At 31.0% G+C, this 24,112-nt stretch overlaps 3 protein-coding genes and 2 long non-coding RNA genes across 5 annotated transcripts; 3 read left to right on the plus strand and 2 right to left on the minus strand.

The window, feature by feature from the left end:
- The first annotated feature begins 3 nt into the window (after positions 1-3).
- On the plus strand, positions 4-5,940 carry LOC130668057 (golgin subfamily A member 1). Its single transcript, XM_057470056.1, has 8 exons — positions 4-594; positions 663-1,053; positions 1,134-1,222; positions 1,281-1,409; positions 2,477-3,004; positions 4,392-4,919; positions 5,285-5,512; positions 5,578-5,940. The coding sequence occupies exons 1-8, from the start codon at positions 484-486 to the stop codon at positions 5,731-5,733; spliced, it is 2,160 nt and encodes a 719-aa protein (XP_057326039.1). The 5' UTR covers positions 4-483; the 3' UTR covers positions 5,734-5,940.
- A 440-nt stretch (positions 5,941-6,380) lies between these two features.
- Positions 6,381-10,133, plus strand: LOC130668204 (uncharacterized). The gene is made up of 4 exons (XR_008989968.1): positions 6,381-6,453; positions 7,792-8,019; positions 8,087-8,268; positions 9,942-10,133. It is a non-coding gene; the product is annotated as an uncharacterized LOC130668204 (long non-coding RNA).
- Positions 7,924-8,532, minus strand: LOC130668205 (uncharacterized). The gene is made up of 3 exons (XR_008989969.1): positions 8,404-8,532; positions 8,130-8,290; positions 7,924-7,943 (listed from the first exon to the last, which is right to left on the minus strand). It is a non-coding gene; the product is annotated as an uncharacterized LOC130668205 (long non-coding RNA).
- Positions 10,134-16,364: 6,231 nt separating the features above from the next.
- Positions 16,365-17,724, plus strand: LOC130668009 (TD and POZ domain-containing protein 5-like). The gene is made up of 2 exons (XM_057469980.1): positions 16,365-16,516; positions 16,603-17,724. The coding sequence occupies exons 1-2, from the start codon at positions 16,494-16,496 to the stop codon at positions 17,654-17,656; spliced, it is 1,077 nt and encodes a 358-aa protein (XP_057325963.1). The 5' UTR covers positions 16,365-16,493; the 3' UTR covers positions 17,657-17,724.
- On the minus strand, positions 17,703-22,443 carry LOC130668530 (uncharacterized). Its single transcript, XM_057470867.1, has 13 exons — positions 22,348-22,443; positions 22,196-22,253; positions 21,938-22,116; positions 21,183-21,337; positions 20,941-21,096; positions 20,591-20,740; positions 20,358-20,514; positions 20,209-20,266; positions 19,955-20,130; positions 19,041-19,201; positions 18,250-18,408; positions 17,961-18,101; positions 17,703-17,877 (listed from the first exon to the last, which is right to left on the minus strand). The coding sequence occupies exons 1-13, from the start codon at positions 22,441-22,443 to the stop codon at positions 17,808-17,810; spliced, it is 1,716 nt and encodes a 571-aa protein (XP_057326850.1). The 3' UTR covers positions 17,703-17,807.
- Positions 22,444-24,112: the final 1,669 nt, after the last annotated feature.

Consider the following 24,112-nt stretch of genomic DNA (forward strand, 5'->3'; position numbering starts at 1 on the left):
CTGCTGCATAACTTTATTGATTTATAAATTAGTTTACGTGGTAATGTGGACACTATTTGTATGTTTTTGTGTGAATTTAATAACAAATATCGAGTTAAAAAATTAATTTAAAATATTTAACATTTTCGCGGGCTTATTTAAAAATAAAATTTAACGTTACGTCATTTAATGGCAGCCGTGTGCTAGTTGCCAGTGTCAGTGTCTGGATCAGTGATATAAATTTATGTGTAATAATGAATTCTAGCTCGAGTGTGATGACAATTAACACGTAGTCTAAGTAAATAATAAAATCCAAGACATATGTGAGCTCGGGAGTTATTTTAATTATTTGACGATGCTGATTATTTATTTATTTTTCCGCTTGAGGATTTTTAGTGACAAGTGTCCGACAGTGTGACGTTGACAGGTGGGATCTGTCATCAAAAAATTAAATAATAATAATAATAGTTATTATTTATTGACGGATATTTGATAGCTGGTAAAATGTTTGCCAGTTTGAAAAATAAAATAGGAAAAGAAATAGGCAATGATGTTACTGCTGTTGTCAGACATGCTGGATCTGTGCGGGGAATTAATTCGCGACATGTGTCACAGGTAAATGACATTTTATTAATTAATTAATTATTCAAATGATCCGCTAATTTATTTATTAAATTATTTAGACCGGGTCATCAAGCAGCGTAAGCGGGTCGCAGTTGTCGTTGGACGAATCTCAGGACAGCAACGCGGTGTCATCACCGGCAATAAATTTAAAACGTGAAAACAGTTTTGAGTTTAAATTAAACGATGGAACGGAGCTGTCGGCTAAGGACATCAAGAGACTGGAGAGCAGAGAGGACGAGTGGCGAAAGAGGCTGGCGAAAAAAGAGCTCGAGTACCAGAAGAAACTTGACAAGAAGGACGAGGAGTGGAAGATAAGGATGTTCGAGAGAGAGAAGGAGTGGAAGAAGGCCGTGGAGAAGCTCGAGAAGGACAAGCAGAAGCTGGATGATGGGAGACTCAAGGCAGAGAGCGCAAAGCTGCTGTTGGAAGCCGCGCTCAGGGACGCGGAAGGTAAACACTTGCGGTGATTACGTGTCTTGGTTTTACTGCTGATTTCCAGATGCTATCTGTGGATTATTATTTTTTTTTAGAGTATAAAAAAAAGCTGTACAGCTTTCAAGAGGACGCGGAGCAGCTGGAGGGGTTTCAGACTCAAGAGATGGCTAAAATTAAACACTTGGTATGGATTTATTAATTGGCGATGTTTCTGTGAGATATTTTATTTGCTGGTGTTGTAGCTGCTGGCCAAGGAGCAAGAGGTTGAAGAAAAGTCACACAATTTGAAAGCTGCGCTGGCGGAGATTGATAGTCTCAAGACGGAGTTGACGAGACTGAGACGTTACGAGCAAGAATTAAATGACATACAGGTAAATTATTTATTTGATATTTTTTGAGTTTGTTTTTGTTCTTTAACTGAGTTACTTTTTGTTTAACTGAGTGAGTTTTATTGAGGGGAGGTTCGGAAATTTGTTGGTCCGGTCGACGGTAATTGAGTTGACTTTACCTCGGCTTATAAATTAAGATTTTTTTTTATTCATAGAAAATAAAATTACCAGCAAGTCAGATATTTTTTAAGCGACCACTAAACCTCCCCTTAAATTATTTTAAATACTAATTACAATATTATTTTTATTATTATTATTACAATTAATAGTTTATGATAATTATTTGCTTAATGTATTTTATTTAAATAGCGTAAAAAAAAATAACGGGGCTTTGCAATAAAATTGCCCACTCGCTTAATTATTTATCAAGTGTGACAATAATTTGTGCTTTGTGTCCTTTACTGCCTACATATTTATTTACGCACTTTTTATTTGCCCTTTTGTTTATTTATTATTTTAAAACTACACAGCATCACATCCCATTTTACACGTGTACTCGTCCAACTGACAGATAATCATCTGTCTAAATAAATACTATCAGCAAATAAATAAAATAATAAAATAAAATAAATTAAAAATGTGACAAAAGAAGACAAATTACATACACCGAAGATACGAGATTATTTAAAATTCGCGGTCAATTACCGCTAATTTGCTGCTACTGCTGAAGCTAGAGGTACGTTTTTTTTTTTACCACAACAGCTTATCCGCTAGCTAATTTTATTTATTTATAAAAATAAAATATTTAAAACCAATGTTTGTATAAAAAAAGTAATTTTATAAGTCTACGGGTCTAAACTCTGCATACTATTATCATTTAATTATTCAAATCAGCATGTAATGGTTAAACTGATAACATATCTCTGGTTTTTATTTTTTATGCTTTAAATTTAAAACTTAAGACAATTAATTAAAACACTAATTGCTTTATGTGTACTTAGGTAAGAGCTTTTATCTATTAATAAAATTAATGATCTATTAGAATAAGTAATTAATTTATCAATCAGTTAATCATTGAAGTAATTAACTAGTTAATGAAATAATTCCAGGACAAAATGGAGTCTCTCCGTCACACGACGCAGCGGGAAAAGTCGCAACTGACAGGCGACCTGGAGCACACTAAGGAAGAAGTCCGTCATTTATTGACAAAAGTATCAGTACTCGAACAGCGATTGGCCTTGGAGTCAAACGATCAGTCGACAGTCGACGACAGAATAGCCGATTTGATGCGCGAGCGTACTCTGCTAGAACGTAAATTAGAGGAAACGCATTTGCATTTGTCGGATATTAAAACCAGCTGGTCGAGTACGATATCAAACCTCGAGACCCAAGTAGGTCGACTTAGCAGGCAGGCTGGGGAAGAGGGTCTTGAGAGACGACGTGTCGAGGAGGAAAACGATAAATTGAAGCACCGGGTCAAGCAACTCGAGGAGGAAATTGAGGTGAACAATGTTGTCATGGCAACTAAAGACGCTAAATTATTACGCATGGCCGAGAGCATCGACGAGATGGCCACGGAACTTAAAGAACTCCGGGCCAGCGTTGATGACGAGGTCGAAGAGTTTAAGCGACAAATCGTGAGTTACCGCGATGTCTGATTGATTTATTCAAGGCTATGCATGCGTTTGTTTTTTTTTAGCTAAACCTTTGGTTTTATTAATTGTTTACTTAATTAATTACGTCCAATTAATTAATTGATTGATTGATTGATTGATTTAATTATTAATTCTACCGCCGAGTCTATTGATGCTAGTATTTTTTAAGACTGTAAAAATAGTTACTGCTATTGACCGTCATATTTTTATTATATTCTATTTGAGTTATCGTATGTGATAAATATAATTAATTGTTAATTATTAAATTGAACAAAATTCTATTTTAATTATTAATCTTCACTTTATTGACTTGAGTTTTTTTTAATTAATGGTAAAATTATGCAGGCTGGTGATTTTATTAAATTTCTTTCTGGACTTCTCCCAGAGAGAGAATGAACCTCGGGGATCCCCCACTACCGATTACTTCTAAACTGCGCATGCGTAAGGAAAGTCGAACACCCGGAGTGGGAGTAAAAATCGAAAACACCCGAAGTATTCTCTCTTGTTCAGACCATTTTTGGTTATTCTAAAATTTTTTTATTTTGGAGATCAGGAAAATTTTCCATGAAGCGCAAATTTAAAAATTGGCGGGTAATTCAAAAGTTACAAATTATTCGAGTCGCTCGACCCCAATATTTTGATTTCATCAACTAAATGCCGACTTTAGAATTCTACCGACTGTTTTACTCCAAAAGATTTAAAAATTTTTATAAATATCCAGAAAAATGTCGAATGTCACCAAAGCCACCCGCATAATTACCAGCGCATGTGATGCTTATGCTTTGCACTTTTTTCTTAAATTAAAAAAAAAGAAAGTTTTATTGCTTAACTGCTTATCTAATCGAGCATGCGAAAGATCTTAAGCTCGATAAATAAAACATTACAGGAAACAAACAATAAAATATATATTTTATTAATACATGACAAGTGGGACAAATTTATTTAGATTTAAAAACATCACAACTATATTTCACTTACATAATTAATTAATTAATTATTTTATAATTACTTGGTTGTTATTTTTATGTAATTTTTAATTATGTATATTTTTAAATTTATTAAATAAATCAGCAATTAATTATACTTTTTAATTATTTTTAGCTTTAGTTTTTATTTTAAATCCTTGGTCCTTTTTTCGGTGTCCCAGTGTCCTTATAATTATTTCCACAGCTTTATTTTTTTGAACACGTGTATAAAGTGCACATGAACACAATTATTATTATTATTATTTGCAGGTAAATTTTAATTAATTGTTTTTTTTGTAATTAATTACACAACTGCACGCGTGTTATGATTTTGATTATTTAATTAAGGAGTATAATTATTGAAATAAATTTTAATGATTGGGAAATTTTTGTTTTTTAATTAGAAATCATCTTCCGAAGAAATCGAGAGCCTGAGAAATGAACTAGAAGAAGCAGGAAAAAAATTGACGGCATCGGTAACTGAACTGACGTCTCTGAAACTGACGTATGAAGCGGAAAAGGAAAATAACTCGACGCTGCACATGCAGTTGGCTCGTCTGAGAGAAAATTTGGAGGCTGAGAGAACTAGCAGCGCGACGCTGAGAGTAAACTTGGAGAAGGAACAGAATGAAAAGGACTCGGCGCTGCTGAGAAACGCCCAAATGTCACAGAACTTTGAAATCGCTAAGCAGGAGCAGAGGACGCAGGAAATTGAGAACATCGAGCTGCAGACTAGGATTGAGTCCTTGGAAGAATCACTCAGGCAGGCGAACTCGCAGAAGGAGCTTGCGGTAAAAGATTCGGAGGAAATGAAGACGAGGGTCATGCAGTTGGAGGCCATGGAACTGGATCGAGAGCTCAGTAAAGATAAAGAGAACAGTTTGAAGGTCAATTTGGCGGGATTGGAAGATCAATTGAATGATAAAAACAAAGTAAGTTTTTATTGTCGATATAAATATTTAAAAATTTAAATTTACCGCTGGTTAATTTTTATTTAAATACAGAAAAAAAATAATTTTCTTGCGCCAAGAAATTTTTCCCATTTCTAAGAAAATTTTTGTCTTCAATTCATAGTGCAAAATATTTCTAACGTCAAAAAATCAATTTTTTCAGTAAATGATCGATTAGAAAATACAGAATTCAGATTTTTGAATATTTTTTCCAGGGCAAAATATTATTTTTATTTTTTTTCAAAATTCCATAGAAAATTTAAAAAAAATTCTGTTCGTTTTGGATTTTTTGTTACGTGATTTATTTGTGAGTATGTAAATAAATAATATATAAATTATTGTAACAGACAATAAAAGTACTGCAGCAAAGGTTAGCAGACATGAAAAAAACACTTCAGCGGGAATTACGAGTTCCGTCATCATCATTTGACAATGACGTGGACTCGGCAGCAATTCTCACTCCAAGTTCATCAAAAACAGTCACTGCCAAACATTCAAATTCCCAAGAAGACGACGTTAATTTCAAATATCTCAAACATGTGCTGATTAAATTTTTAACCAGTAGAGAATATGAGGTACGTATTGATACTTATATTTATTAGTCACCAATTAATCTAAATTAATTGATAATTTTTTGAAGGCACTACATCTAACGAGGGCCGTCGCGACATTACTTCACTTCTCACCCGAGGAAGAAAGACTTCTCCAAGAAACGCTCGAGTGGAAAATGTCTTGGTTCGGGACCCGGCCGAATTTGGGGTTTGGACAGACCGCGAAAGCCATTCCCCCTAGCTGATAATAAATATATGTTTTTATTTATTGATTATTATATTGTTTTATTCTCGGCTTTTAATCTATCCATCATCACATTCCAATTTTATAATGGCTATTTATATTTATAGATAAACAATTGTACAATTAAATATAAAGTATGAGTTTTAGTGTTAGTTTAATGTAAAATGAAATTAATATATTGTAAATTTTTGTTATTAAAATTAATTATTGCCAATTCGTTGAGTTTTTTAAAATTCTTTTAAGTTTTATTTTACATGTGTGATATATTTAAGTATTTTTTTATGTTTTATTTTATTAATATATATGACGTGTAATTCCTGATTAAAAACTCCGAATTCATCTGATTGGAAAATTCAAATCGGATTTAGTCGGGAAGTTCCGAATGAATCCGATTGAAAATTTATCGGAAAATAAATTGAAAAAAAAAAAATTATCTTCTAATTGAATCTGATTAAAAACTTCAATCAGATTCAATTGAAAAATAATTTATCCTTAAATAATCATTTAAATTATTGGTAGTTTTTTATTGTAATTACCGTCAGTTAATAAATTGATTTAACAAAACAAAAAAATTTTTAACAAATATGTACATTATGATATTATTAATTTAAAAGTATGTATTTCATGAAGTAAATAAACATTGAGTTGCAGGACTACTCATAATCTTTGTCTTCTTCGTCATCTGGCTTGAAAGCTGGCATTTGATTACAAGAATATGCAGGTGAGCTGAAGATAAAATTTAAGTTTAACTATTTGATCATATTTAAGAACCGTTTTCAGATAATTTTATCCAAGCTTTTCTCTGAGATAAAAGTCCTAAACGAAAAATAAAGACACAGATCCGAAACTTTACTCTATAAACTAGCGAAGTGTACTTAAATTTTTTGATATCTTCCATTTGTTTATGAGAAAAAATTTGACAAAGTTCCCATTTACTGCACAAGTGCAACAAAGATAGTACCGTTCACTTGAGTGCGAATAGAGAAACAAATTAAAACGCGTCTTAATAAAAGCCAAATAGTGATATATATTGAATTAAGTATTACCTGGATATGGACTCGAATTCTAATTGAGAACAATTTGACCACGACCGAGGATTTATCGCAGTCACGCAAGTTTCTAGCTTATCATAATCCATTATATGGCCTGATCCGCAGTTGGATACATCATCGTCGCTGATATTGAATCTGCAACACGTTCATCACGTACTTTTATTATATGTTATTTACGGAGAATAGTTCAAATGATGTAGGGGAGGGTGGGGTAGAGCGGCCCCCCTGAAATTTTGATCAAAAAAAAAATTTTTTTTTTTCGACTAATTACTATCAATCCGATATGTTTGCGTATTTTTACCCTTACGCATGACATTTGGGGCAAAATGAACAAGCCCAAAATTTTGAAAAACTGATTTTTTCATATTTTTATCGTCAAATTAAAAAAAAATTATTATAATTCCACATTTCTAGCCCTACGCATAACACCTGAGGCAAAATGGACCAGCCGAAACTTCCGAAAAAATTATTTTTTCATATTTTCTGGCCGTTTCTCTATGTAAGAGGCAAATTTGGTCACAAAAATTTATAAAAATAAAATTTTTTTTTTTAGCTGATAAATTTTTGAAATAAAGTAAAACTATAGAATTGATTTTTTTTTTTTTATTAAATAACAATTAGTAATTAAGGTAATCGAGAGTGAACGATTTATTACACCTTAAAAAATTTTTTTCGAGTAATATAAAACCAAAAATAGTTGTCAAGAGAAAGAAATACATTCTTAATGATGAAAACAATTTTAAAAAAAAAAAAAACGAAAAAAAAAATTTTTTTATCATTTTTTGGAGGGGGGCCGCTCTGCCCCACAAAAAAAAATTTTTTTTTTTCAGAATTTTGGCAAAATGTCCATAAATTCGTTCGAAATAGGAAAAAAGTAAACTGATTTGATAGTTGGAAGCCACAAAAAGTAATTATTGGCTTAGGGGGGCCGCTCTGCCCCACCCTCCCCTATAATATTTTTTAACAGACATGTGTTATTTTTATTGTTACTATTTGTTACCTTTCAGCGATCATTCGTGTAACATGCAAGCTGAAGAATCGGTCATATTGAACGAGTCCACCAGACTTAGCTGACGTAGAAGAAGAATTGCAGTCATTATTATTTAGTATTGCGCCAGCTTCTAATTTTTTTTCATTGCTCTGGTCACAAATAGGTCGGCTGATGGAAGAAAAAACAATACAGCATTAGACGGATGTATAAACGATTGATTGGATGATGCAGGATTTAGCGGAAGGTAATAATTTTTTCTTCGTTTATTGGGAATAATAAAATAATCAGAGATACTGAATATGATTTTACAGGGTAAAAATAAAAAATATAAGCAATATTTATAATAATAATAACCTGGTCACGAAGAGAAAAAAGTCGTATGAGAGATCTTCAAATCGGTCTTTATTTTCTAGTAACCAATTGCTCAGGTAGTGTAAGCTTGCATTGGAATGATAACAGGATGTTTCCCATAGAGGCATTTTCTGTGTTTCCGGTAAGTTGAAAATATCGGAACGCTAAAAATAACAAAAATATTATTCGGTAAAGGGGCTAACAGTGGGATATATTGACCGAGCTCCATTTAATCTCCAGGCATCTAAATACCCTAAGAAAAAAATATAATTTATACCTGTGGTAAAACTATTCCGGAAATACGCAGTTTTATCTTAACATGTTGTAACTCATTTAGATTTGCTGCCACTATATTTAGTTTCTTTAGTATGGAATCACGGAGAGTATCTGAGTTCCCGATTATTTCATTTAACCTCCAGTCATGAATTAATAATAAATTTATAACATATGTTCCTAGAATAAAATAAATAAAAATGAAAAAATAAACTTTAAGTTCCAATGCAGGTAATCACGAAAAATATTGTCTGTAACTCGGGATAAAACACGATTTCAAACTGCGAGTGATGTCATCCCTCGCCTGCGACTGGGACAGCCAACTTCACTCTGGTCTGAAATAGTTTTTTTTCATCCCTTATCACACAATATACCATCTCTATTACTTACTACTGAGGTCGACAGTTGAATTTCTGTAATAATTATAGGTCGGCGTTGCCTTAAATATCTAAAAAATATAATTATTTTTATTACAATTGACGTCATAGTGATATTGATAAGATTACATATAATTAAAGTAAGATCACTTAAGTTACTCACGTTCGAGTCAGATTCAACTCTCACATAATTATCGCGTGGAAAATCAATTTTATGAACGTAAGTTTTGGGTCCCAGTATCAAGTTTTGGTAGCCAGTTTCATTATTTTCCCCGACATCATCAACTGCTGGCATTTTATAGCATTCATATTTTGCGTTGCTATAATAAAAGTTTTATTATCAGATAATATTTAGTTTAAAAAATTGTGTTGCAGCGAATGAAATATAATAATTACTCAATGATTTTCGCGAAATCGGCTTTTGAACATTCAGACCAACTACGGAGCGATGATGAATCCTGACTATCATTTTCAAGATTCATATACGATTGATTGTCGGGACCACTTGCGCATCCATTATAGGAGTCATTTCTAACACCAAATCTATGACAGTCGTTAGAAATATATATACATTTTTCCAAATTGAATTTTTTGAGTTTCCCAAGTTTTTCAGTTGGATAATATAAAAATTCACTGACTATATATGTTAATATTCAAAGTTAATGATAAATAAAATAAACTGTATATTTATTATTGTTTGGCGGTGTAAAAATTTTAGTTCACACTGACCAAATTTAACAACGAATTTGGTGTAGTTTTCACAGCAAAGTTTTTACATCAAGACATTTAAACTACGGTTGCGTAACAGTTCAACCAAAGACAAAATAACCGACAACAAAATAACCGAATGACAAAATAACCGCCCTTTTACCATGGTTTTTGTGTGTTTTGCCGTCGGTTATTTTGTCATACGGTTATTTTGTCGCGGTTATTTAAGCGTGACACCTTAAACTACACCCGGTCCAAAAACTTTTTGTTAGTGCAATCGTCATCACGATGCCCAAACATTTGTTGAGAACTCGGTTTCTGAAAGTCTGACTATACTTTTATGTTAAAGTTTTGGAGCTAGATAACTAGGCTAGTCTTGTAGGTCAACCTTTTTTCGAGTTTATTTTTTTTTATATTTGACTTTTAATAGTAAAACGTAATTTTTCTTACTTTTCAGCGATCATCTGTGTAACATGCAATTTTGCATTCCAATTGCCATAATAAAGGAGTCCGCCCGATGGATAACCCGAAGTATCTTTGTTTATGCAATCTATATTTTTCGGAATATAATATGCAGGCCCGTCCAATGATCCATTATATGTAGCACATAATTGTTTCCTTATAGACAAAACAAATAGTTATATGTTAATAAGAATTAATGGTTTTAAATTTAAAAATAAAAAGTATCTTATTTGAAGGCAATAAAATAATTTTTTTCAGGCCGCTCCAAATTTTGAAACTGATAGAAAAAAAACTGTGTATTAATTGTTTCCAATACGATTGAGCAGAGCAAATTAATTAGGTCTTTTGCCGATTAATCCAAAATGACAATATCAAGACACTGTTTCCTATCGTCATCATGATATCAAAACATCCCATATAGCAAAATGACGTCTTGATCACGTTCTGAATGAGTTACTATTTATGACTTGGACGTCTCATTCAACATCTTAACGAATTCTTTGAGAAGTTCTCAAGATATCGAATGAGCCACCTAGTGAACTCAGTAAGACGTCTTTAACCCTTCGTCCGTCGCGCTATGAGCGAAGTGCCGCAATTTTTATCAAAAGATTATTTAAAAAGAAAAAAAAATTTTCTAGTCTTTTTAAATTTTATGAGTTCTTCTACTGTACTTTTTAGTATCGAATGAATGATTAATAATTATTTTTTCGATATTTTAAATATTAAAAAAATAATTTTTTTTGTTAGAAAACCTGAGAAACGCGGTGATGTGCCGCTGACGCAAGTAAATTCGGGGGTTGAATTTTTCCGGATTTTCTGCGCAGTGTTGCCAGAGTTACCACCAGTGACTCATTTAATTCATCTCTTTCTTTAACATTTTTATTTTATTAAAAAATTTACAAAAATTTTAGTCGTACAAATTTGTGTGGTTTTAATTTTTCAAAATCATAGTAATGATATTTGGCAACACCGCAATATTAAATAAATGGTGGTAGAATGCCGCGGCGCGACGAACGAAGGGTGGCGAGACCGCGCAACGGACGGAGGGTTAAGAAGAGTTCTCAAAGAGTTATTTTTTCTGACTTCGCAAATAAGACTTCAGTATGACGTCTTGAGGAGCTCCTAATTTTGACTTCATAAAGAAGTTCAAAGAAGAATACATTTAGTCCTCGCGAAACTGACGTCTTATTTATGAAGTCTTTACGAACTCTTGATTAAGAGTTCCTAAAAATGACACCTTTAAGAAGTCATTATAAGACTTAAAGTCATTTAAGCCTTCAAAAAGACCAAGTAAAGCAGTAATTTCGACTTGAATGCTGTCTGGGATCTTTTAAAAACTCTATTTCTGAAAGTCTGGCTGCTTTTATTTCAAAGTTTTGGAGCTATAGCCAACTGTGGGCTAGTATTCTAGGTCAATCTTTTTTAAACTTTTTTTTCCGTTTTAATTTAATTTTTGATAGCAAGACATAAATAATTAATTTTACTTGTCAAGAAATTCTTTACGCTGTTGTTGAAAAGCGTGGCGGAATTGATACGGTACTTTAACCGGCTTTAAGTTGTCACATTCGTGCTTTCTCCTAAGATAATCCACAGGCCCGTCCGATAATCCATTATTTTGAGGACATAAACGGTTACTAATAGACAAAACAAATAATCGTATGTTAATAAGTTTATATGGTTTTACGACTGCCGAAATAACAATAATAGTTAATTAAACTTACTTTGATACAAAAATGAACATGTCATAGTCAATCTTGGCAAATGATGCTGAATTTTCAAACAACCACTCACTCACAATACCATGTGCTGATTCAGTACCATAACACTCGAGAACTCCAAGAGATGTTTCGCGCTCTATTTTAAAAACCGTAGTATCTACATCCTAAATGTAAAATTATTATTTATTAATTAATATCAAGTTACCTCTATAGGGTTATATATATCGCGTTACTAGAACCATAAGGGCCTATAAAAAAAAATTTTGCTCCAATCAATGTAAAAATGATAAAAACATTAAAATCTATGGAAAAAACAAAAAAAAAATTTTTTTTGTTATCCGCCCTTTTGGTTTTCAGAATAAATTTTTTTAGTCATAAGGGCGTATCCTGTTTTTTCGATTTAGTATCAGTTATAGGTCAGAGTAAGAAAAAAAAATGTCACTCCAATCAAAATTACCACTCCACAATTTAATTTATAAGAACAAATATTTATTCAAGTGAAAAAACGAATGAAAAATGAAGAAAAAATAAATTTATCAGGGTATTAGTTCTATGCCATCGCCATCGTCAGGATCATCTGTACTTAAGATTTAAAAAAAAAAAGATATTTTAATTTTTTTTAGAACATAACTTGATAATAATAAAAAAATTTATAAACTATTTCCATCGCTGAAAATTAGACTTTTATAATACCGATGAAAAAAAAAAAAAAAAAAACAGAAAACGGAAAATGATACATTGATTGAATAATGAAAAAATGCACCTTTGAAAAATAAAAAAATCTAAGAGTACGTTTTTTCAATTTGGTTAAATTTAATTTCACTGCACTCATAGATTTTAGAATTTTTTAAATGCAGTTTTTTCGTTCTCGAACTATACTTTTTTTTTACATTAATTGTTGAATTATAAAAAATAACAAATTTAAGATTCGATCAAAATTAAATAAAGAAATTTGGTTTTTTACTTAAATAAATATTTGTTCAGATAAATGAAGTTATGGAGTGATAATTTTTATTACCCTTGCCATTTTTTTTCATGCTCTGACCTATAATTGATAACAAAACGAAAAAACAGGATACGCCCTTATGACTTTAAAAAAATTTTTTCTGAAAACCAAAAGGGCGTATAACAAAAAAATTTTTTTTCGTTTTTTCCATAGATTTTAATGTTTTCAACATTTTTACATTGATTAGAGCAAAAAAAATTTGTTTTTATACGCCCTTTTGGTTCTAGTAACGCGATATATAAAAGATATAATTTTATTCTACCCTCAATTTAATAACTCCGGAAATATGTAATTTTATTTTAGGATTGTCTAATTTATTAAAACTTCTAGCCGCGAAATTAAAATCACTTAAGACGTTATCGATGTAACGGGTTTCGTTGAGTTGTTCAATTCCGTCGGCATTATCAAGAATTAGTAGTATATTTAAAACGAATGTGTCTGCAATAAGAAAAATAAATATAATGATTTATTCCTGTTTTACTCTTTAAACATGAATTAGTGAAAATAAGTGAATATTCACTAATTCATGTTTAGAGAGTAGATTAGTCATTTTTTTTAAATATTTCCGAGGGTACTCACTATCGCGGTTGTTGTAAAAATTGTTGTAATAATTATAAGTCTTAGTTGCTCTGTATACCTGATGAAATGTTAAAATATTATGATTGTTATATAAAAATCTATTTATTATAACGTATAGATTAGACTGGGCCAAAAAAATTGACTATTTTTTTTTTCATAGCTATGTCGAAAATCTTATTCAGAATGACAAAAAAAAAATTTCATGAAAGTTTAAGCCCTCAATATTAATTTTAAGAGGTCTATCATCGCTATTTTTAATTTTAATTCATAATTTGATGTTTTACGTCAGAATTGCTAAAACATTGGAGTAAAAAAAATTCATTTCCACTTATTCTTATGTAAAATTGAATTCCCTACAAAAAAGGTCTGATTGAAAATTTTCTTCAGACAAGCCGTTTCCGATTAATTAAGCTTAATAAAGTGATATATTTTTTCGATTTAACACTTTTACTTTTGAATTTTGTAACTGACAAATCAATAAATATCTAATAAAGACCATGATAGATTTTCGAAGGAAATTTAATGCTCTACAAGAAAGGTCTCTTAACATTTTTAGCTAAATTCACTCCTTCGAAAGTTATTCAAGGTTGAATTTGAGTCAAAACGATTTCAATAACGTGAATAACTTTCGAAGGAGTGAATTTAGCAAAAAATGTTAGGAGACCTTTCTTGTAGAGCATTAAATTTCCTTCAAAAATCTGTCATGGTCTTTATTAAATATTTATTGATTTGTCAGTTAAAAAATTCAAAAGTAAAAATGTTAAATCGAAAAAATATATCACTTTATTAAGCTTAATTATTCGGAAACGGCTTGTCTGAAGAAAATTTTCAATCAGACCTTTTTTGTAGGGAATTCAATTTTACATAAGAATGAGTGGAAATGAATTTTTTTTTCTCCAATGTTTTAGCAATTCTGACGTAAAACATAAAATTATGAATTAAAATTAAAAATAGCGATGATAGACCTCTTAAAATTAATATTAAGGGCTCGAACTTTCATGAAATTTTTTTTTTGTCATTCTGAATAATATTCTCGATATAGCTAAGATAAAAAAATAGTCACTTTTTTTGCCCAGTCTAGTATAGATGAGATAATATAGTTTTTTTATATCGACTTACATCTGATTCTCCTTTTATGTTTACAGTATTTCTATCGATACCTTCTGCATGAATATTGACAGTATTAGGACTTATCATCAAATCGTCATACGGATCGAAGGCATTCGTAGCGTTTGTTGCAAGATTTATTATCAGGATTATTATTAATTTAACTGACAAATAATTTATACCGGAAGCTATAATACGAAGAGAAAAATTTATTTCGTAGCTAAAATTTTGTTAAATTTATAATAAATAAATATTATTTTCTTACCCATTTTATAAAATGACTTTATGTAATTTAATAATGTACAATTTAAATGTATGACTTTTTAACTTAAGTAATTATCTAGAGAACTGAATTAAATTTGAGTGATACTGCCGACTTTGTATGATCGCTGAGACTCAAAAATATAGGAGTACGTGAGTTCAGAAATTATTAATAGTAATTAATAAAGCTCTTACGTAGATATGATGGTATAGAAAGTAATTACCTCGACATTGACGCACAAGATAATATCGTTTATAAATTTTATGATTACTTATAGTTATCTCTACACTGTAAGACAATTTGATAAAATTACGACCAATATTAATCATTAATTATTATATTGTTTTTTTTTTCGGCTTTTAATTTGTCCATCATCATATTCCGGGTTTTAGTTAAATATAAAATGAAATTAATTCACTGAAAATTTTTGTTCTTAAAACTAATTATTGCCAATTTATTGAAAATTTTTTTTTTTAACTTCCCGCTAAGAAAATCGATGATTTTCGAAAAATTCGGGAAGTTATTGTTTTCATCTCGATTTTCAAAAATCGAGTTTTCATCAGATCTCGACGTTTTGAGGTCCTAGGAAGCTATTCTGACTATTTTCAGAATGATGTCCGAGTGTTTGTATGTGTGTGTGTGTGTGTGTGTGTGTGTGTGTGTGTGTGTGTGTGTGTGTGTGTGTGTGTGTGTGTGTGTATGTAAACTCTTTGTAACTTTTTAACTAATGAACCGATTTGGATGGTTAAGGCGGCAATCGAAAGAGCTTGTTGGCCATCAACTTTCCTAAAAATTTCAAATCATTTGATCAAGTAGACTCGAAAATAGTGGCGAATCAAAAATAATTTTTCAGAGTTTCGGCAAAATGTTCATAAATTCGTTCGAAATATGTCAAAAGTAAACTGATTTGATAATTAAAAGCCACAAAAAGTAATAACCAGCTTAGGGGGGCCTTCTTGCACCACCCTCCCCAATTAGCAAGTAGTTAATTGTAAATGTAATAATTTTTTTTGTATGAATACATATTAAAAAACAAATGTTTGATGATAAATAACAGGTAAACTTTGCCTAATTCGATTAATTAATTAATTAATTATTAAGTAGGTCGTTAATAAAATTGTACACTACAGTGACGTATATTTATTTAGTTAGTTCTTCAATAAGGCATTGGGATAACCCCTCCAGCCGTTTCTCCTTATATTTATTTATATATCTTTATTCAAATCAAGCCCTAGCGGATCCGAATTACGGTAAATACAGTGATTTACCGTAATTTACGGTGCCTAGTAGAATTACCGTAAATTACGGTAATTTACCGTAAATTACGGTAATCTGCGGCAAATTACGGCAAATTGCCGTAATTTACCGTAATTTACGACGCCTAGCAGAATTACCGTAAATTACGACAATTTACCGTAATTTGCCGTAGATTACCGTAATTTACTGCAGATTATCGTAATTTACGGTAAATTACCGTAATTTACTGTAATTCTGCTAGGCACCGTAAATTACGGTAAATTACGGCAAATTGCCGTAATTTGCCGCAGATTACCGTAATTTACGGTAATTCTGCTAGGCACCGTAAATTACGGTAAATCACTGTATTTACCGTAATTCGGATCCGCTAGGGAGCTCAAAATATTTTTTATTCAAATTATTCGATAATAGTTTTCAAATGTTTTTTTCAAATGTTTTAAAAAAATTTATATCGTCTTTCAATTTATCGGCTTTCATTTCATAAAAATAAAACAATAAACGTTAAAAATATTTTATTGAGAGGCTGAAATTCTTATGAAGAAGCATTAAATATCAGAATTTATAAGAAGTAATATATTAATTTAATTCTTGGACCATCTGAAAATTATTTCTACTAAAATGGAGACTGAAAATATTCAAGCGTAAATATATTTTTAATTATACATTTCATAAACTTAAAATTTTTTGAGTTTTTCAATTGAATTATGATTTTGCTATTAATTTTCAGAGAAGTAAAAGAAGAAAATATAAGTAACGAAGATAATATTACGCGTTACAAATGGACTGGAGACTTAAAGATCGATAACGAAGCAGTCGAATCTGATGAATTTTTTCTCACGAACATGAATAACTTTGGGTGCAGAATTTCAATGAAGCTTGACAAATACGAAGATCTAATTATATCTGTGAAGAAAAGTTATTATCAAGCAGCACGAGCGACTATATCGATCTTTTCATTGGAAGATAAATTATTAGCGACTGTTTCAACTGAAAATTGGAAAAAATGCTGTGAAGTTCCTAAAATATTGAATGCTACTTTGCAACTGGGTTCAACTGATGATGATGAATTGAATGGATTTAGTTTGGACGATGATGACCAAGAAGATCATATCCGGTCATGTTTCATTAGAAAAGCAGAATCAGAGTATCGGCGACGAACTTGTTCGGTTTCATATCCTGCAGAATTACCAGCTTGCAACATAACTCTCGTATGTGTTATCAAATGGCTCGGCTTCACTGACGATTTTTATTCATCACTGAGTCTACAAAAAGGCCTGCGCGATTATTGTCTTCAATCGGATTTCGCCGATTTGGGAATTGAAATCGGGGATGACATTTTGCCGGTCCACAAAATAATTCTCGTTGCTCAAAGTAAGAAATTTCTAAAAAAAATAAACGATGACAATGCGTCTATCGAAATAAACGACGTCGACAGTGAAACAATGAAAGAAGTTTTGATGTTTTTGTATACCGGGAAAACCAAAGCCGCTGAAGAAACCGAAGTCGCTCGGAAAGTTTTTTCCGCTGCTACGAATTACGAAATACTTCAACTGAAAAGTTTGTGCGAAAATACTTTAATGAGGAATATGGCCATCGATAATGTCCTCGCGATCGTTGATATGGCTTACAAATTAAAAGCGACGAAGCTGTACGAGAAATCGTTGGCTTACATGGTAAAAAATCGTGAAGAAATTTTGAAATTGAAAGATTTTAAAAGTAATTGCGTTAATAATCCGGAAATGATGTTTCAATTCATGGAGCTCATTATCTCTCAAAAATAATCGTTTGAATTCTTTATAGTTCTTTATTATGATTTTCGTCAGTTAATAAATTAATTTAACAAAAAAAAATTTGAAAAAAAAACATTTATTAAATTTGTACAGTATAATTATAAATTTAAAAAGTATATACATGAAACTTTGAGTTTTCGGACTACTGGTAATCGTTATCAACACTGTCCGGGTTGAAAGCTGCCATTTTATAGCATGAATATTCTTCTTTGCTGTAGATAAAATTGAAGTTTAGTTAATTGATTACTCATATTTATTAAAAACCAAACAGTTGTCTATTAAAATTAAGTATTACCTGATTATGGATTGAAATGCTGATTGTGAACAATCTGACCACGACCGAGGATACGTCGTGGTCAAACAATTTTCTATCTTATTGAAATCCATCACATGCCCTGGTCCGCAATTAATCATATTATCTTTATGAATATTGAATCTAGAACACGTTCATCACATTGAATATTAGTATTAGTTCATATTATTTCATAGTTTTATATTTTTCATATTTAATTATGTAATATTTTTGGAACGTGATGTATCAAATTTATAGTAAGCACGTTTATTTTTATTATTTTACTCATTACCTGTCAGCGATCATTTGTGTAACTCGCAAGCTAAAGGAGGCGTCATATTTAACGAGTCCACCAGAAGACTTAACTAACGTAGGAGCAGCATTGCAGTCATATTTTAAGGATGGGACAAATTTTAATTCATTTTCATTTCCCTCATCGCAGAAATATCGGCTGGTAAAAGAAAAAAAATTGAAAAGTATTAGACGGATATTTGAATGATCGATTGGAAGATGCAGGATTTGAATCTTTGTAGATTTTTTGCTGGGCAAAATGTTACTTTGATTTTTTTCAAAATTTACGGTGATGATTTAAATATTTTATAGTGTTTTTATTAGGAACTATAAAATGATACTTTTTTCTCCGTGTATTGGGAATAATAAAATAATTAGAGATATCTTCCCCTTTCGGGATAAACCTTCCCGGGTCAAAAATAAAACTTGGTTTAGACTTGGTTGTCTTAAATCGTGACTAAGTAAGACCAAGTCTAAACCAAGTGTTATTTTTGACCAGGGTTGTAACTGCAAAATTATAATTTTTTCAGGAAGGGGTCAAAACATCTATTCTGTTACACGCGCGTCAATGGAAATATTCAAATTCAAAAGTCTCTCGAACATTCTGTTATAATTATTAAAATTTGAAACTTTTTTTACGTAATAACAGTACTAAAGAATGTTTTTCACTCATAATTCTAATTATGAAAAAAAAAGTAGTTACGAGGTTTACCCAGAAAGGAGACGATAGATTAAATCTGATTTTACGGGGTAAAAATAAAAATAATAACTAGTATTGATAATAATTATAACCTGGTCACGAAGAGAAAAAAGTCGTATGAGAGATCTTCAAATCGGTCTTTATTTTCTAGTAACCAATTGCTCAGGTAGCGTAAACTTGCACTGGAATGATAACAGGGTTCTTCCCATAGAGGCATTTTCTGTGTTTCCGGTAAGTCGAAAATATCTGAACGCTTGAAACAATAATCATATAATTTTAATAAGTTTAATTGATAAAAAAAAAAACATAACTACATACTTTCCAAAAATCAAATTCACGAGTTTATCAATTTTTCAGGGTATTTAGATACCCCGAGATTGAATGGAACTCAATAAATATTTATCACTGTTACGCTAATATTAAATATCCGGTTTAATTTTAAAATGAGTAGAAATTTATTTTTTTTTAACTAATGCAGGATAAGTCTTACATAGATGTTGTGTCGCTTTAGTGAAAAAAAAGTATCAGCAACCCCGCGGTGTTGTCGATTGCCCAGGAGAGCAAGTGAAAGTACTCAGTTACGCACTTGTTGCACAATATACTATGAAATTGATATATTTTATTTAAAATGAGATGTAGATGGGATCCCGATGAAAAAAGATTTTATACAATTGTATAAAATTATATACAAAAAATGGCCCGATCCAATTGTATACAACTGTATAGAAATTGTATACAAGTCTATATAATTATATACAATTTTATACAAATTATATAGAATTGTATACAATTTCTATACAAATTGTATACAATTGGATCGGGCCATTTTTTCTATCCAATTATATATAGTCTATATATAATTATATATAGTCCACATATAATTGATATATAACTCTATACAATTATATAAAATCTTTTTTCATCGGGATACTTGTAGTAATGATAAAATTTACGGAAACCGGATATTTAATAATAATATTGGACTAATAAATAGAATATTTTATACTTGTGGAATAGCTATTCCGGAAATACGCAGTTTTATCTTAACATGTTGTAACTCATTTAAATTTGCTGCCACTATATCTAGTTTTTTTAGTATGGAATCAGAGAGAATATTTGAGTCCTTATTTATTTCATTTAATCTCCAGTCATAAATTAATAATATATTTACGACATATGTATCTAGAATAAAAAAACATTTTAATCATAATTATTAATTTATTTCCGTCGGTTCATTTAATTATTTTTTCTATCACATACTACTGAGATCGATATCTGAATTTTTGTAATAATTATAGGCCGGTGTTGCCTGAAATTTCTGAAAAAGTATAATTACTTTTATAATTGACGTCATAGTGATATTGATAAGATAACATATAATCAAAAATAAGTTCATTTTAGTGACTCACGTTCAAATCAGATTCAACTCTCACATAATTATCGTGTGGAAAATCAATCTTATGAACGTAAGTGTTGGGTCCCAGTATCAAATTTTTATATCCTGATTCTTGATTTTCCCTGACATCATAAGCTGCTGGCATTTTATAGCATTCATATTTTTCGTCGCTATAATAAAAGTTTTATTATCAGATAATATTTAATTTAAAAAATTATGTTGTGGAGAATGAAATATAATAATTACTCGATGATTTTCGCGAAATCGGCTTTTGAACATTCAGACCAACTACGAAATACTGGATGACGTTTATCATTTTCAAGATCCATAAAGTGTTGACCGGAAACGTCGGGATCACTTGCGCATCCATTAGAGGCGTCATTTCTAACACCAAATCTATAACAGTCAGAAATATATGTATATATTATTTCTGATTTTTTCAAGTTTTTCAGTTGAATAATTCTAAAATTTCCTGACTAGTCTTATGTTTAAGTTTTGGAGCTATAGCTAACTGAGCGAGCTATAGGTAAACCTTCTATCAAAATTTTGTTTTCTTTTGAATTTAACTTTTAATAGCAAGACATAATCTTTCTTACCTTTCGGCGATCATCTGTATAACACGCAATTCAGCAGTTTCATAGCCAAAATGAATGACTCCACCCGTTGGGAAATGCCTGTCTCTACAATTTGCATTTTTCCGATGAAAATACGAAGGCACCTTCATTGATTTTCTTAAAGGACATAATCGTTCACTAATAGACAATACAAATAATCGTATGTTAATAAGTTTATATGGTTTTACGACTGCCGAAATAACAATAATAGTTATCAAACTTACTTTGATACAAAAATGAACATGTCATAGTCAATCTTGGCAAATGTTGCTGAATTTTTATGCAACCAGAAACTCGTAGTACCAAATGTTGAACTACCATAGCACGGATCAGAAGACCATGATTTGTTCAATTGTGGAATAGACAAAAGAACTTTTCGCTTAATGTAAAAATATTATCTATTAATTAATATGAAGTTAATTCTATAATAAGTATAATTTTTTTTAACTTCCTGCGAAAGAAATTAAAAATTTTTCAAATTTCTGAGTCATTAATTTCAGCCTGATTTTCGAAAATCGAATTTCTATCAAATTTCGACCTCTTAAGGTCCTAGGAAAATATTTTGATCATTTTCAAAATGATGTCCAATTGTCTAAGTGTGCATGTGTGTGTGCGTGTGTGTGTATGAATGTGAACTTTCCATATTTTTTCAATGAATTGACCGATTGAGATTGTTCTTAAGGTAATCGAAAAAGTTTATTGGCTGTCAACTTTCCTGATAATTTCAGATCGAATAGATCAAGATATCAAATAAATACAAAAAAAAATTCGTTTTTTAGGTTTTCTTGGAATTTTTCAGAAACGTCTTGATCGATTTCGAAATCTCATTAGCTCTGAAACGCATCGATTACCGCATCCACAATCTCAATCAGTTAATTAGTTCGAGAGAAATCTTTGGCGAAAGAAATGGTGGAAAACGAGCTCCTTGAGCTCGAAAACAGCGGGAAATTTTTGGAAATTTTGCTGACCAGATTTTTACCTTCATTTTAACAACTCCAGATATATGTAATTTAATATTAGGATTATGTAAGTCTTTGAAGACTCTAGCCGCCAAATCAAAAACTTGTAAGATTCTATTGGTATTACAGGTTTCGTTGACTAGTGGATTTTTTCCTTCGCAATCGTCAAGAATTAGTAGTATATTTAAAACGAATGTGTCTACATTGGAAAAAAAATATAATGATTTATTCTTCTGTTGAATTATTAATTAGTTTTCATTTTTTCCAAAAGTACTTACTACTGCGGTCATTGTCAGGATTGTTGTAATGTTTATAAGCCTTAGTGGCTTTGAATACCTGATTAAATGTCATAATATTATAATTATTATTCAAAAATCTATTAATTATGATGTATAGTTAAAATAATATTGCTTTTATTTCATCAGCTTACATCTAATTCTTCCGTTGCAGTAAATTTATCTCCAAAGACATTGTAATAATTCTCAGGTAGATCTACATGATAAACTGGAGTATTTGGACTAATCATCAAATCCTCAAATAATAGGTAATCATCGGCATTTGTAATAATAAAGTTCGTAGCAGCATTTATTATCACGATTATTATTAATTTAACTGTCAAATAATTTATACCGGAAGCTATGATACGAAGAAAAAGAGTTTATTTCGTAGCTGAATTTTTTAAATTTATAATAATTCAATAAAATCTTCTTACCCATTTCATGAAATGACTTTATGTAATTCAGTAATGTACAATTTGAATGAATGACACTTTAAACGAAGTTATTATCTGGAGAATTGAATGGATACTGCCGACTTTATATGATCGCTGAGACCCAAAATACAGGAGTAAATGAGTTTAGGAATTATTAATAGTAATTAATAACTCTTACGTAGATATGATAGTACGGGCGTGTATTATTAGTAATTCATTATCTTTTCACGGAAGCCCGAAATACTTCTTTCATTACCTCTACAGTTAATTATCTGTGAGTATTTTATTTAAAAAGATTAAGAAATTAGGTAATAAAATTAATATTAGAAGTGAGTCATTTTATTGGTTACAACATAAAAAATCATCAGCTCTTGGAACTCGACAATACCTTTGAATGCATTGGTCTTTGCAGGCTCGAAAAAAGTCACGTTTCCTATTAATCTCTGAGAATTCGAGACATTGAAAATAATCAATACGAATCGTTTTTTCAACATAGATAACTTTGATTGTACACAGATATGTGTACTTGGAAATAGATAGTACTTGGAAATAGATAAAATTACTCCAAAAGGTAGGAAAAATTTCATCTACCCTTTCCATTTTTAAAAATAAGTTATCATTGTTTTAAATCGAGCCTGGGCAAAATGCTCATAACGTAAGTCCTGACGGCTTAAATAGAGCTTATTATATCCCCCTGGGTCAAAAATAAAACATGATTTAGGCTCTCTCCACCTTATTTCCGTTTGAAGTTATTGTTTTGCCGATGATTTTCCGATAAGATCTTGACTTTTTCGACTTAAATCAAAATTTGTTCATCTTAATCACAACTTATTTGTATTTTTTGATCTTAGTTTGAACTTATTCTCATTTACTTCGAGTACGATAGTCATTCACCTTACTTTTGACTTGTTGAACCAAAACGGCTCCTAATTTCAACCTGGTAAATCAAGTTTTACTTTCGACCCGCCCTTGTAGGAAAAAAAATATTGACAACGGGGCCAGTCTTGACACAATACTGGGCTATCGAGGCTCGGCCTCCCAAGGTTTGTCCGAGATCCGACCAACGTTCAAGTGACGAGTCTTGGTTTGCCAGTCTTGGGACAAGGTTCAGCCAATACTCAAGTGACAAGCCTTGGTTTGCCAGTCTTGGGACAAGGTTCAGCCATTATACAAGTGACAAGCCTTAGTTTACCAGTCTAAATAACAAATGGTACCTAAAAACCCCTGGCTTCTGTGAATAGCGTAACAGCCTAGTGGATAAGACGCTTGCCTAGCAGTCATGAAGGACCAGGTTCGAGACCCAGCAAATGCAAAAAAAAAATTAGTTTCATCGATCCACCTGATTTCTCTGTGTACAAATTTATTTCCATATGTTACCATCCCGCACATGTCTACTAATATTTTTTTTTTTTTTATTTATTTTTAATAAGCATAGGTGCTTATTTAGCAACAGTCTTGGCACAATAATGGCTCTCGATATTGG

This window comes from Microplitis mediator, chromosome 5 (assembly GCF_029852145.1).
Source record: "Microplitis mediator isolate UGA2020A chromosome 5, iyMicMedi2.1, whole genome shotgun sequence".
Taxonomy (NCBI): Eukaryota; Metazoa; Arthropoda; class Insecta; order Hymenoptera; family Braconidae; genus Microplitis; species Microplitis mediator.